Source organism: Hyperolius riggenbachi, chromosome 12 (assembly GCF_040937935.1).
Source record: "Hyperolius riggenbachi isolate aHypRig1 chromosome 12, aHypRig1.pri, whole genome shotgun sequence".
NCBI classification, from domain to species: Eukaryota; Metazoa; Chordata; class Amphibia; order Anura; family Hyperoliidae; genus Hyperolius; species Hyperolius riggenbachi.
In genome coordinates, this window is record NC_090657.1 from 51,240,509 (window position 1) to 51,255,867 (window position 15,359).

At 44.3% G+C, this 15,359-nt stretch overlaps 1 protein-coding gene across 3 annotated transcripts in view; it reads left to right on the forward strand.

Moving 5' to 3' along the window:
- Positions 1–15,359, forward strand: part of MYH7B (myosin heavy chain 7B) — a 138,672-nt gene that overhangs the window by 101,874 nt on the left and 21,439 nt on the right. For all 3 annotated transcript variants that reach the window (XR_011025240.1, XM_068263031.1, XM_068263030.1), the window contains exons 20-27: positions 1,944–2,031; positions 4,201–4,318; positions 6,590–6,713; positions 8,664–8,800; positions 10,464–10,719; positions 11,490–11,732; positions 13,932–14,108; positions 14,247–14,392. Coding sequence is in view for 2 of the 3 variants with exons in the window: in XM_068263031.1 (XP_068119132.1) it covers positions 1,944–2,031; positions 4,201–4,318; positions 6,590–6,713; positions 8,664–8,800; positions 10,464–10,719; positions 11,490–11,732; positions 13,932–14,108; positions 14,247–14,392 (1,289 nt within the window). In the remaining variant the exon portion in view is untranslated. The remainder of the gene's footprint in view (positions 1–1,943; positions 2,032–4,200; positions 4,319–6,589; positions 6,714–8,663; positions 8,801–10,463; positions 10,720–11,489; positions 11,733–13,931; positions 14,109–14,246; positions 14,393–15,359) is intronic.

A 15,359-nucleotide genomic window follows, 5' to 3' on the forward strand; every position in this document is an offset into this window, starting at 1 on the left:
GATTGGGTGCCCGCAAGGGGCAGATTAGGGTCTAATCTGATGGGTAACAGTGACAGGTGGTGATAGGGGGTGATTGATGGGTAATTAGTGGGTGTTTAGAGGAGAGAATAGATGTAAACAATGGATTTGGGAGGTGATCTGATGTCGGATCTGCGGGCGATCTATTGGTGTGGGTGGGTGATCAGATTGCCCGCAAGGGGCAGGTCAGGGGCTGATTGATGGGTGGCAGTGACAGGGGGTGATTGATGGGTGGCAGTGACAGGGGGTGATTGATGGGTGATTGACAGGTAATCAGTGGGTTATTACAGGGGAGAACAGATGTAAATATTGCACGGGCGAATTGATAAGGGGGGGGGGTCTGAGGGCAATCTGAGCGTGTGGGCAGGTGATTGGGTGCCCGCAAGGGGCAGATTAGGGTCTAATCTGATGGGTAACAGTGACAGGTGGTGATAGGGGGTGATTGATGGGTAATTAGTGGGTGTTTAGAGGAGAGAATAGATGTAAACAATGGATTTGGGAGGTGATCTGATGTCGGATCTGCGGGCGATCTATTGGTGTGGGTGGGTGATCAGATTGCCCGCAAGGGGCAGGTCAGGGGCTGATTGATGGGTGGCAGTGACAGGGGGTGATTGATGGGTGGCAGTGACAGGGGGTGATTGATGGGTGATTGACAGGTAATCAGTGGGTTATTACAGGGGAGAACAGATGTAAATATTGCACGGGCGAATTGATAAGGGGGGGGGGGGGTCTGAGGGCAATCTGAGCGTGTGGGCAGGTGATTGGGTGCCCGCAAGGGGCAGATTAGGGTCTAATCTGATGGGTAACAGTGACAGGTGGTGATAGGGGGTGATTGATGGGTAATTAGTGGGTGTTTAGAGGAGAGAATAGATGTAAACAATGGATTTGGGAGGTGATCTGATGTCGGATCTGCGGGCGATCTATTGGTGTGGGGGGGTGATCAGATTGCCCGCAAGGGGCAGATCAGGGGCTGATTGATGGGTGGCAGTGACAGGGGGTGATTGACGGGTGATTGACAGGTGATTGACAGGTGATTGACAGGTGATTGACAGGTGATCAGGGGGGATAGATGCATACAGTACACGGGGGGGGGGGGTCTGGGGGGGGGTCTGGGGAGAATCTGAGGGGTGGGGGGGTGATCAGGAGGGAGTAGGGGGCAGATTAGGGACTTAAAAAAAAAATAGCGTTGACAGATAGTGACAGGGAGTGATTGATGGGTGATTAGGGGGGTGACTGGGTGCAAACAGTGGTCTGGGGGGTGGGCAGGGGGGGGTCTGAGGGGTGCTGTGGGCGATCAGGGGGCAGGGGGGGGGAAATCAGTGTGCTTGGGTGCAGACTAGGGTGGCTGCAGCCTGCCCTGGTGGTCCCTCGGACACTGGGACCACCAGGGCAGGAGGCAGCCAGTATAATAGGCTTTGTATACATTACAAAGCCTATTATACACTGTTGCAGCGGCGATCCGGATGCCAGTAACCCGCCGGCGCTTCCGAACGGCCGGCGGGTTACGGCGAACGGGGGGCGGAGCCAGTCCCCGGCGGCTGATCGCGTCACGAATGACGCGATCGCCGCATAGCCACTCCCGCAGCCGCCCCCGCCGATGGGCGTATTGCGGTCGTTTGGGACCGGTCTTTGCCGCCGCCCATCGGCTGGGGGCGGTCGTCAAGTGGTTAAAAACCTGTGTGCATGTCCATGTGATGAAAGAGGAAGTGCTCAGGACTGATTGGGCGTGAGCAGGCAGAGTGGGTTGCCGAGGTTAATAATGATTTATGAATTGTGGGGTTTTCATTTTTTGTTAATCTGACAATGTACATTTTGATTAGCAGAACGTAGTTATTTTTACAGAAATGCTCTGTTAAATGTCTATAAAAGAATGCATATTACTGCATATAGAACTTTACTTACTTTTACTTATCTCCTCTGTACAGGAGAATCTTAACAAGCTGATGACTAATCTGAGGTCCACACAGCCTCATTTTGTCAGATGTATCATCCCGAACGAAAGCAAAACTCCAGGTAACCCCAGTGCTGTGTCATTAGCAGGCTATAGGCAACGCTCAGGAAGCCATAATGTAATCTATGTGAAATGTGTAGGTTTGTCCATAACCCTGGTGCTATTGTATCCTCACTAGACTTTACTTCACCTTAACCCATTCGCAGCTTCAGAGTTATCTCGTTTTAAATAAGTGCACTTCTTTTGACCTCAGCCAGCAGAGCGCCTCGTGCTGTAAATTCTTGAAATGCTTTGATGTCTCTCTGCTAGCAGAATATACAGAAACTGAAAGCAGAAGCCCTCTGTTATTGTCTCACACTGCCACCTAGTGACAAGTGGCCATAAATACACATTACAGCAGTATTCATGTAGCAAATAAGAAATCAAAAATGTGTTAAAATATATTGGGCTGGAGCACTTGCAGCGTCTAAATAAATCGCCTGTTAAAGGGTTAATAATGCAGGCTTCAAATACAGTTAACATTGTCTTTGAATGACGTTCCTGTTTTCTTGTTTTGTCTACACGAAAGCAGCCATTTGCCTGTGGTGTAAAGCTATTTACGGACCAGAGATAACTCACAGTATTTTAGCCTGTTCTAGTCCTATGTAGTGCCCTTAGCCTCCCAGGTTACTTTTACACTGGGTTGTTGCATTCCCTGTAAGAACAGGATCGCAACGCTCTGCATATGCACACTTGGAAGGGATCACTTCCATCTCAGTAACAGCTGTCAATCATGCACAGCAGCTTTGACAATGACATATGCAGAGCTTCACAGCAGTGTAACACACACCCGAACTATCACAAAAAAGTTGTCTTATACTTACCTGGGGCTTCTTCCAGCCTCCATAGTCTTTGCAGCCCCCTCATTGTCTTGGGGGTCCACTCCATTGCGACCTCAAAATAACCTCCAACCCAGCTTGGTCATGGGCTACTGTGCATGCACAGTCCCACCCACACATCTCCATTAATTGCACTCCTGTCGCCGAGAGCATTTTGTGCATGCACAGTACAATCTTTTGCAAACTGCACATGCACAGATTGCACCCGGTGACAGAAGCATAATTGATGGAGGCGTGCAAATGGGACAACGCAGGCGTACTAGCCTGTCGACCAAGCCAAAGACATTGATCGGTTTTAAAGACTATGCGAGACTGGAGGAAGCCCAGGTAAGTAAAAGCCTACTTTTTTGCCACAATTCAGGTGTGCTTTAAACAGAATTATGTCTGTCCTACATAACTCATTCAAATACTTAAAATATATAGGGATGATGTGGTAAGGATTGTTTTCCTCTCAGGGAAAGGGCACATACACTTTGAATCATCCTGATTTTTGTGTGAACAGGAAGTGGCTGTCTGCCATCATTTTTTCGGTGATAATTGTACTTTAAAGAAACCTGAAGTTAAAGTAAACTTATGAGACAATTAATTATATGTGCAGTACTGATAATAAACAGAACATTAGTAACCGATAACAGTCTCACATGTTTTTTTCAGTGTAAGATCAGGATTTCTAAGATTGAATTGTTCACAGCGGTCATAACAGTCTGATGGAAAATCAGCTTCATTCAGTTGCAAAACAAACAGAAGTACAGACCCTTGAACTTTGTGTTTTGGCTTCTATTTACATTTCAGGACATCAGGCTGAATTTAAATCTTTTTGACTGCGCTGTTTGCATAGATAACAACTCCATTTTGTTAACACTTGCATTGCAGGAAAACAGAAAGGGACTATAAGGTGCGTACACATGCACTACCAGCAGCAACGATGGTCCGCCGGACCTTCCCGCTGGGCGGACGTTCAGCCGACAGTAGTGCGTGTGTAGGCGCTGTCGGCGGACTGATAAGGCTGAGCGGATCGTTCAGAAACAGCCTTATCAGGCGCCGCCAGCGGGAGGGTCCGGCTGACCCGTCGTTGCCGCTGGTAGTGCGTGTGTACGCACTTTAAGACAGTTTCTTAGTAGGCCTAGTAGTATATGTACCTATGTTTATCTCATCATGTCACTTGTGAATTCAGGTGCCCTTTAAACCCTCTAAATAAAACCAGAGAGATTGTCTTGCAGCCTACTTTTATATTTAAATTCAAAGGCCGATAACAAAATAGGCACATGCTCATGCAAAAGCCAAATGTTTTGAAGACTTTTGTGAATTTGAATGTTTGCAGAATTATTACTGATCTGCCCTCTCTTTCTTCAGGTGTCATGGATTCATTCATGGTCCTCCACCAGCTGAGGTGTAATGGTGTCCTAGAGGGTATTAGAATTTGCCGGAAAGGGTATCCCAACAGACTTCTGTACGCTGAGTTCAAGCAGAGGTGAGTGAAAAACAAACGTTTCTTTCCCACACAGCTCTGCTCTCTCAATGGTTGCAGCGCAACTAAAACTGGTGAGAGATAGCCGGTTGGACTGACAGTTTCCGAAAGTGCAGATGTGCAGCAAGACGTTTTGGGTAAAAAGGCAAGACAGGCGCATAAAATGAGTGCTGGGATTATTTAAATAGGGTCTGACATGAATGGGAATCCGTAATAATGTGTGTAAAAGCCAAACTAATGGCAAACATAGACGGCAGTTCAGCATATAGCAAGGTCGCCATAGTAACATGGGTTACAGGCCAACGCCAGAATTAGTTTTTGTCCTTCTCTCTGCCTCCTTCCCTCTTACATCTATCTGAAAGATGAGTCCTTAACATCTCCCCTGTACTCCCTACAAGGGTTATCACTTTCAGGAGTGTTCTTATCCACCCCCTCCAAGCAGACCTTACCGCTCCTGCCTGCACCACCATCAACATCTCCTGTCTGGGACCGCCCCTGGGTCCCGACTCCCACTACTACCCCTACTCCTGGTAGGTAGATTGAAGTAGTCCTCAGCCTCTCAGGTTACTTTTACACTGGGGTGTTGCATTCCCTAAAGAACAGGATCACGACATTCTGCATATGCTCGCTTGGAAGGGATCACTTCCATGGTGCCTATGTGTTAAGCTGCCCGCTAACGATCCAATTCCTAGCGAAAAATCATTTGAGCGATCAGATAATTCTGATCGGAAGTGAAATATGGTAATACATCATTTACTACACCATCAACTATCCAATCTTTGCTTCCTATTTATCACAACCAACAAGAAAATCCAAATTTTGGTTTGACAAAAATGCAATCGGACGACTGTGTTTATAATCGTTCATAATCCATTGTGCCCATCAACAGGGAAATTATTTACAACCAATCTGATCAGATCCGATCAGAATTATCTGATCGCTTGAATGATTTTTCACTAGAAATTGGACCTTTTGTGGCCACCTTTAGCAGTGTTACACTAGAAAAACAATGTCTTCTAAAATCAGATTTGGGATTATTTATCAAAATAAGTGCAAAGATTTCCAAACTAGAAATGGAGCAGTCACCCAGAGGAATGTGTTTGAATCCTGACTTTTTGCAATTTCCCCTCTTTTTGCTGTAGTTTTTTTTAAGTTGGCTCAATACAGTGCTTTCCCCTTTCCCTGTCTGTGATTATTGTCCACATACACCCAGCTTATGCTGATGTATTTTGTTAGCTCCTTTTGGGATTAGTTTGTTGCATCTGTCCCAAGAGAGGTTGTTGGGATAGGTGCTCCTAATTTTTAGGTAGGTTGATGCACTGAATGCTTGCACTACACATGTTAATGTTAGGACACGTCTGAAGCTAGGACACGACTGAATTATGGGAGACTCTACCAGGCATATGTATTATTTTGTAATAAAGACCTCGGCTTTTAACTTAGCTGTAGGGATAGCAGTGGTTCCTGGATAGCTGACTTGCATAAAAGCATTTGAATGCGAGAGTGCAAAGGGTTAACTGATTTTTCTGTTTTTAGCCACACCCCTTTATACCTTTTTTTTTTTTAATGTCCTAACTTGATGTGATGAGCCTGGATTGTTTTTTGAGGGTTTTTTGTTTACCTATCAACCTGACTTCAGTGGCGTAACAATAGAGGCTGCAGCCTCTGCACCCGCGGGGCCCTCTGGGGCCTGCCCAGGGCCGTTTTGAGGGGCATGAGGGGAGAGCATCGGCCCCCACATCGGCGGGGAGGGGGGCCACTCCCCCCCTCACCTTGGGCTCTCCCCACAGTGCTCCCCCTCCAGCATTAAATAACTGGCAGCGGCGGCGGGCAAGAACACAGGCATACCTCTGTGCGTTCGGCTCTCTAGGCGTCTGACGCTACTTCCTGTTTATCAGGAAGTAGCGTGTGGCACTTGGAGAATCGGACCTCCACGGTGGAACACATGGAGGTATGCCTGTGTTGCTGCCCGCCGCTGCTGCCACTTATTTAATGCTGGAGGGGGAGCACTGAGGGGAGAGCCCGAGGTGAGGGGGGAGAGTTGGCCCGCCTCCCCGCCGATGTGGGGGCCAATGCTCTCCCCTCATGTTGTGACCCCTCATGCCCCCCATAACGGACCTGAGCAGGGGGGGGGGCATCCAAATTTTCGCAGGGGGCCCTTTGATTACTAGTTACGCCCCTGCCTGACTTTTTTCTGTGTCATTAATGTCCATCTGTAAATAACTGGAAGGAGTTTGTTGCCAGGATAACTCAACCTGTCATCGTTGCTCACAGGTACCGGATACTCAACCCCAATGCCATCCCGGATGACAAGTTTGTGGACAGCAGAAAAGCCACAGAGAAATTATTGGGTTCACTAGACATTGATCACAGCCAGCACAAGTTTGGGCACACTAAGGTATTTATCCACTTGTTCCTAATGTCTGACTCCAGAATTCTTACAATACCATTCATGTACACTGTAATGAAGTATTCTGCTGCCAGACATCACACACTGCCTGCACATACCTCTGCTATACTGGAAAACTGCTAGGCAGTGAGGGAGTGAGTGCTCCGGCATATTGCCTATAGACCAAACCATAATGCAGACACCTTTCTTGACGAACTGTATAAAGTTCCACCTGGATAGAAATTGATATAAAGATTGACACAATACTTTTTTCTATAACATAATGCTATTAATTTTTCCACTTTTGTTTTTAGTTAAAGATATTCTCTGGTAAAACTTAAAATCAGAATTTCAACATTGACCAATGTTATGCAGTGTCCATATCTCCCCCCCCCCCCCCCCTCCCGTATATACATTACAAGATTAGAAATAACTTATTCACAGAAAACCCTGGTGGAGGCGCCCTTGTTTATTATTAACTATAAGATATTATATGGATGAGAAGTGTAATGTCTAACCTTATCAGAAGGTCAAACCATTAGTTAATGGAAAAGATATTGTTCATTCATGCACATTAGACAACACATTTGTACATAATATGTATACAGATTTTAGATACTCATGTTTATGATGGCACTTATATTGACCTGAAGAAGCGCCCCCCCCCCCTCCCCCTTTGTGAGCATATTACATACACACACGTGTTTATATCTCTCTGTCCTATGATACTGCACCATTGGGCTCCCGGTCTCTCTCATTTCACAGACACTTGGAGGTGACGGGTAACCATCAAGGATCGAAACTCTTTCTCTTATTCACAAAGTGTGAATATCTAATCACTTTCTCACTCATTCAGCAGTTTCTGTTGTTGGGTGAAGGGCCACATGTCCATGGTTAAAAATATACGGTAGTGCCAGTAATGGAATCTTATGTAAAGCGGATCTGTCATGGTGCCAGACTTTGCCTGAGAGTCCAGAGCCCAAACAAGAAGAACTGAGTCTGCATGGGGGCTTACTATGCCCCCACCCCTAATTCCAGTTCCTGGAACTTATGTTTAAACACTGTCTGTTTCACTTCTTTCCATGCATTCAGCAGAAGAGCAGAGCTAGACTGAGGCCAGGAGAGTAGTGAGCTCTGCATATGCAGTACAGAGTGTGGTGCAGGGAGGAAGAAGAGACAAACGGGCGAATAAGCAATAAAGGGAAACTGTGGATACAACACAAAGGAGAATGATGTGTTTAGTTCTGAGTATCCCAAGCAGAACCTGTCTGGTCCAGAAGAATTTATTGCAGATAAAGCCTTAAAGAGAAACCGTAACAAAGATTAGAACTTCATTCCAGTCAGTAGTAGCTGATACCTCCTTTCCCATGAGAAATCTTTTCCTTTTCATAAACGGATCATCGGGGGGGGGGGGGGGGGGGGGTGTATGGCGGATATTGTGTTGAAGCCCCTCCCACAGTGTGATGTCAGGACCAAGGTCCTGAAAGTTTCCTGTCTGTGAGCCTTGTTGCACTGTGGGAAATAACAGCTGTTTACAGCTGTTTCCAACTGTCAAAACAGCAAGCTGCATCTCCTTCTAGTGACATCACTTGCCAGCAGTAAAAATGTCACCATGTGATAAATGTCATAATGTAAATCAGGGAGAGGAAAGATTTTACAATGGGCAAACACTGACTAAATTATTATTATTGATTTATAAAGCGCCAACATATTCCGTGGCGCTGTACAAAGTAATCATTTATACATAATTATTCTAAAAATTAAGCACTTTTTATTACATTATTTTCACTGGAGTTCCTCTTTAAAACACCTGTTGACTTTCTCATGGAAGTTAATCAGTGGAGCACTATATGTAACTGAATCTTTTTTTTTCCAGAGGAACCTTCAGATTAATTGCTTATTAAATGTCCAGCAAGTGATTAACTGTGAAATATGTTTGGCCACATTTGCCTTGTGCAGGTCTTCTTCAAGGCCGGGCTGCTGGGACAGCTGGAAGAGATGCGAGACGAGCGTCTGGCCAAGATCATCACCATGCTGCAAGCCAGAAGCCGGGGCAGACTAATGAGGATTGAGTATGAAAAGATCATCGCAAGAAGGTCCGTAGTGTGTACAAAACCACCAATGTTTAATGTGGAGAATGGTGTATATAGTGATGTATTCTGTCATTTCAGCTTACATCTGTAAACAGGCCTGAGAGTTTGACTAGGGCCCTAATGTATTATCTCTCCTTATCGGTTCCTCACCTTATTGGTGGAAAAACATTTCAGAGCCTAGTATGTAAAAGTTACTATTAATAAGTTAAAAAGTCAAATCAAATTTTATCCAAGGCTGAATTCCAAAACAAAAATATATATTTTAGGTTTATATAATGTGGTAAGTGATTAAAGAGAAACAAGATTAAAAACCAGAGTCCTTAATGAAGATAATGTTAATGCTGCTAGGATCGGCGTGCGTCAGTGGCAATATCATAACCACACTTCTGTAATCATTAGAAGTCTAAAACTATGCCCCTCCATCCGCAAAACCGACGTGGCGTGGGAATGGCCACAGCTTTGGAAGACACAATGGCTGTGGCGGTCTTGCTGATGGAGTGGGGTGGAGTTTCACACCTCTAATGATTTACAGGTGTGCGGGTGAGTTATTACCACTGTCACTCGCCAATCCTGGCAGCTCTAGCACAGAGCTTTGCATTAAGGGCTCTTTCACCCTCACATATTTATACTCTTCTGCCTCTTTATTTAATTTTATTTTGAGGGGTTTGTTACCACGAACATTGTTTGAAATTTTATTGCTGTCCTGTTTACCAAGCTGTGACAATTTCCATCACTTCCTGTGTGTATGAAAAAGGATGTAGATGGAAGTGAACAACATTTTTTTGTAGCACTCAATTCCTGTCCCCTGGCATAACCGATTTTCATATTAAAGCTACAAAGCTCTTTGGACATTCCAGAGTTTCTAATCACTTTCCAAGCTAGTCAAAACAAAAATAAAACATCCCGAAATTGGGTTTTAATCAGGGATCACTTGCTCTGAGTATTTTTTTTTCTGTTTCAGTATCTTTGTTGCAAACAAAAAACCAAAAATAGGACAGTATCTGTAACATCCACATTGCCGAAGTTCCAAAATGGTAATCAGTTTGCCAAGAATTCTTAAACCGGAACCGTAAAGACACATAAATAGAATGTTATTGGTATAAATTGGTATGTAGCGCTGCCCTCCCACTGAGGTTTAGCCTAGGCTGTTTATTATGTGGAATTCTCCCCACCAAAGCATTCTGGGAGACCATATATCTTTTCTACTAGCATTAGAACTTTCTGTAAACAACCATTTCGCAGATATCTCCTGCCAGGACTAAACATGTCACTGTCTGTGATACATTTCAGAAAGTAAATCAAGGAGAGTAATACGATGTTGCAGGGGACAAACACTGTCTACATAATTGATAAACATTGTAAACAGTTCCTTTTTTGTAATAACAATTGTATAACAGATTGTAATAACAATTCCGGCAAAGTTACATTAGTATAATTAGCTTTTGACTTTTTTGCTTGCTGTTTGCTGAAGAGTTATTGGATTGATGTAGTAAGATGTAATCTTTTTTATGAATCAGAGCTAGAATTAGAAATCCTATTAATTAGCCATTATTGGGTACAGTTTATACAATATTTTTTTTGTTTTTTGTTTTTTTTTTCTTTCTACTGAAGTAACTACTAAAATGCTCCAAGCTAAATGCCAACACTGACCATTCTATCTCTGCAGGGATGCATTACTGGTCATCCAGTGGAACATAAGAGCCTTCAACGCCGTCAAGAACTGGTCATGGATGAAGCTATTCTTCAAAATCAAACCTCTGCTGAAATCAGCTCAGACAGAGAAGGAGATGGCCAACATGAAGGAAGAGTTCCTGAAACTGAAGGAAGCTCTGGAGAAGTCTGAAGCCAAAAGGAAGGAGCTGGAAGAAAAGCAGGTCACGCTGATCCAAGAGAAGAATGACCTGGGACTGCAACTCCAAGCCGTAAGTCACTGGGGTTCATTTCATGAGGTTAGAGAGCAGTTAAATAATGTTAGACAATCCAACAAACCTGGACAGGATTTTTTGAGTTGTCTAGTATGAAGTGACACAAGTTTTTATCCCTCCTCAGGGCCAAATCCGACCAAAGTGAAGATTGCTAAAAGCTCTCATTTTACAGCCCCTGTACAAATAAGCCCCACATTTAACAGCAGCCGTAAAGGGACCGATGAGTGATAAAGCCAGCTGTTTTAAATCACTACTACAGAGGAAAGAGAGGCCACTTTTTAACTCCAAACAAAACAACAAGACATTTGTAAAGCACTTTTCTCCCATAGGACACAAAGTGCATAAGCTTGTCTCAGATCAGTACATAGTGAGGTGTACAGGGGAAAAAGTTATGTGGTCATCAATGCCAGACTAAACAAGTGGGTTTTTAGTTTTGATTTAAACACCTCCAGGGTTGGAGCTGCCTTGATTGGGTCTGGAAAGGTGTTCCAAAGGGTAGGGGGCGCATGACAGAAGACTCTGGCTCCAAGGGTTTTTTTGCTTGAATCAGGGGGTGGTCAAGTTATTAGATCCCTTTGATCTGAGGTTGTGAGTGATGTGGTTTGGTTGCAACAAATCCTTTAGGTATCCACGGCCTAGGTTGTATATGGATTTAAACGTTGGACAATCTGAAGAGGATTCTCCAATTTATGGGTTGCCTTAAGATGCGTCTTTTATTAGAACATTGTGATGATAGCATGTTTGCTGTGTGTTATTCCCCGTTGTAGGAACAAGACAATCTTGCCGATGCTGAAGAGCGCTGCGACCTCCTTATCAAGACCAAAATCCAGTCGGAAGCTAAAGTGAAAGAACTGACCGAGAGACTAGAGGACGAGGAGGAGATGAACTCCGACCTTACCTCCAAGAAGCGGAAGTTGGAGGATGAGTGCGCTGAGCTGAAAAAAGACATCGATGACCTGGAAATTACACTAGCCAAAGTAGAAAAGGAAAAGCATGCCACAGAAAACAAGGCAAGTGTGTCCTTCGTGAACCTAGTATATACATGAGACTTTTTTTTATTATCATTCAGTAAAGAACAGTTATGTAAACAGGGCCAGCGCTACAATATGAGCAAACTGGGCCTAGGGTCCCAGAGCTTATAGCGCCCCCCCCCCCCCTCCCTCCCCTAATATCCCCACTCACCTTTATAGTGGCCCAGGCTGGGTGTGGAGTTGCAGCGCTTACCGAGCACCTGCAGGCAGATAATGCAGTGGAGAATCCTATACGTTACCACTCCAGCACTCAGTCCAAGCTCCTTCAATCATCGTGACGTCAGCATCATCCTGTTTCCATTGCTTCGTCACTAGGCCATTGTTATAGATCCATAGTAGGATGCATGGAATTTTAGCATCACAGCTGACCTAAGAAAAAAATTCCTATGCAGATTAGCCCCTGCCTACCTGAAGAGTAGACAGCAGAGCTCTGCAGGTGGGCAAAAAAGAGATGTAGAAAGTGCCTGATGAAAAAAATCATGATTTCAACAACAACAACAACAACAACAAATACCATTTGTAAAGCGCTTTTCTCCCGTGGGACTCAAAGCGCATAAGCATGGCTCCGACCATCGTGGTACAGGGGAAGAATTTTATAAATCTGGAAATGCCAGGCTAAACAGGTGGCTTTTCAGTCTGGATTTGAATAGCTCCAGGGATGGTGCTGTCTTTACTGGGTGTGGTAGGGAGTTCCAAAGAGTAGGGGCAGCATGACAGAAGGCTCTGTCTCCAGATTTTTTGAGGTGCACTCTGGGAGTGACCAAGTTTATAGAACTTGCTGATCTGAGGTTGTGAGAGGTGTGGTGCAGCTTCAGCAAGTCCTTCATGTATCCAGGGCCCAGATTGTGCAGGGATTTGAATGTCAGCAGTCCAATCTTGAAGAGTATTCTCCATTGTACTGGTAGCCAGTGCAGTGAGCGAAGGATCGGTGTAATGTGACAGTGGCGAGGCTGGTTTGTTAGCAATCTGGCAGCAGCATTCTGCACTAATTGCAGGCGACGCAAGTCTTTTTTGGGGAGGCCAGCATAAAGGGCATTGCAGTAGTCCAGCCGTGATGTGATGAAGGCGTGGACTAGGGTTTGAAGATCCTCTGGGGGAATCAGATGTTTAATCTTTGCAATGTTCTTCAGATGAAAGAAGGAAGATTTAACTACAGATGAAATTTGGTTTCTGAAACTCAATTCCCCATCGATTAGTACGCCAAGGCTGCGCACAAGGTTGGAGCTGTTTATGTCTGAATTCCCAATCCTGATTGGTGTTGCTTTAGGATAGAGCTGTTTTGATGGCGAGCACTGGCTTTGGACAAACAGGACCTCAGTTTTGTCAGCATTCAGTTTCAACCAGTTATCATTCATCCATGCCTGAAGCTCAGCTAAGCAAGAGTTTATTTTTGGGGTAGGGTCTGTTCCACCAGGTTTGAAGGACAGGTATAGCTGTGTGTCATCGGCGTAGCAGTGGTACGTCAGGCCATGTCGTTGGATAAGTGTACCGAGTGGCAACATGTAGATTGCAAACAGCAGAGGGGATAGGATTGATCCTTGTGGCACTCCGAATTGTAGAGGTGCAGGTTTGGACATTATAGGTCCTAGGGATACTCTCTGTGTTCTGTCAGTCAGGAATGATCTGAACCACTGGAGGACTGATCCACTGATGCCACAGTACTGGTTTATCAACATATCTATCAAAACATGCAGATTCAAGTAACATTGACAATTCTTTTGTCACCTTTAGTAGCCTGTTGGGTATTTATAAGATGTTTAATAGAAGAGGATAGTAAAGAAAAAGCTTCTCTCTCTTTAGGTAAGTCCCCTATTTGTTTCTGAACCCAATTTTCAGATTGGGTTCTCTTCAAAAGAAATTTCAGGACTAAATATTTCAATATTTATTCCAATGAAGTTAGTGAAAATTAAAAAAAATAAGGTGTGGTGTTTCTTTCAAATAGAGTGGAGAGGAACTGGCATTGCATTGGCATTGGGGGGAACTGAGACTGTAGGGCAGGAAAGGGTGACAACCTCTCTTCTTCCATTATTGTCTATATCTACACTGAATACATTTTGTCGCTTCTTGTTTGGGTGGCATCCAGTAGAGCTCTGTATATCAGTGAGACAGGAAGTGAGGGACATTGTTCATACAAAATGATATTATTTAATATAAGAATGATGCTGTGTATCTCACCAGGTGAAGAACCTAGTAGAGGAGATGGCTGCACTAGATGAGATCATTGCTAGGCTGACCAAAGAGAAGAAAGCTCTGCAGGAAGCCCACCAACAGGCCCTGGATGACTTGCAAGGAGAGGAGGACAAAGTCAACACTCTGACCAAGGCCAAAGCCAAGCTGGAGCAACAAGTGGATGATGTGAGTTATCTCTACTAAGGCCACCGGACAGGACTGCAGTGGCCTTAGTACTAAATCTCCATTGTGAATCTAGAGGGTGTCATGACTTGTACATCCTGTTATTAACCTTCCATATTTTATCATCACTTGTACATTTAGCTGGAAGGATCCTTGGAACAAGAGAAGAAACTACGGATGGATCTAGAGCGTGCAAAACGGAAGCTAGAGGGAGACCTGAAGCTCACCCAGGAGTCTGTGATGGATCTGGAGAATGATAAGCAGCAGCTGGAAGAGAAACTAAAGAAGTGAGTAAAACCATAGAGCAGATAGTTTACCAAAATACTGCCAAGACGAGAGCACCAAGGTATCTCTACTTCATCCCAGATCTCATAGGAGAAGATAAAATATGATAAAAAGAGGGATGTAAACTGTTGCAAAAAGAAATTGTTTTACTTGTAGATTGTTTTAATAGCAACCATCTGTTATGTTGTATTTTAAGTGTTTCATTGCTCTCAAATGAAAATTTGCAGAAACCCTCCATTAGCCGGTGCCACCCCCATGACTGATCTCTCATTCCACCAATAAACTGTTCATAATCAATCATAAATGTATCAGCCAGTCTTGTCACATCTATTAATGCGACTCAATCTCCAAAGACATCAGTTGCATCAAATAGTCAGTGAGTAACTTCATCTGGTAAAACTGCCATAAACAATCATGTAAAAATATATACTACACTATGTATGTACTGTACATATCAGAGCACAAAAATAAAGTTTTTTTTAACCTGCATTCTTAGATAACATTTTGTTCCAGACCAATTTGTATAAGGGTATCCAAAGAAGGTCCATACACCACTGTGATGTCGGGAATACACGGGACGTTTCCGCGGCTCGATTATGCCGCCGGATCGATTCCCGCTCGTCCCCGCGGGTGATTCGCTTATCTTCTGCTCGTTTTCCTTATCTTTTTCCATTGTCCCGTCCGTGGTATCAAGCGCAGAATCGATCCGGCGGGTGATCGGACACGTCGGAAATTATCAATCGAGCCATCTAATGAGCCGTGGAAACGTCCTGTGTATTCCCGGCATAACAGGAACTTTTTATTGCTCCATCACCATATACACATAAGGATTCCCTTTGTCGTAACTGTGCCTTGACAAAGGGGACCCTGTGTGGCCCCGAAATGGATTGTCTTTTTTTACGATCGATTGTGTGTATATGATGATGGTGCAATAAAAAGTTCCTGTAAAAGTGGTGTGTAGACCTTTTT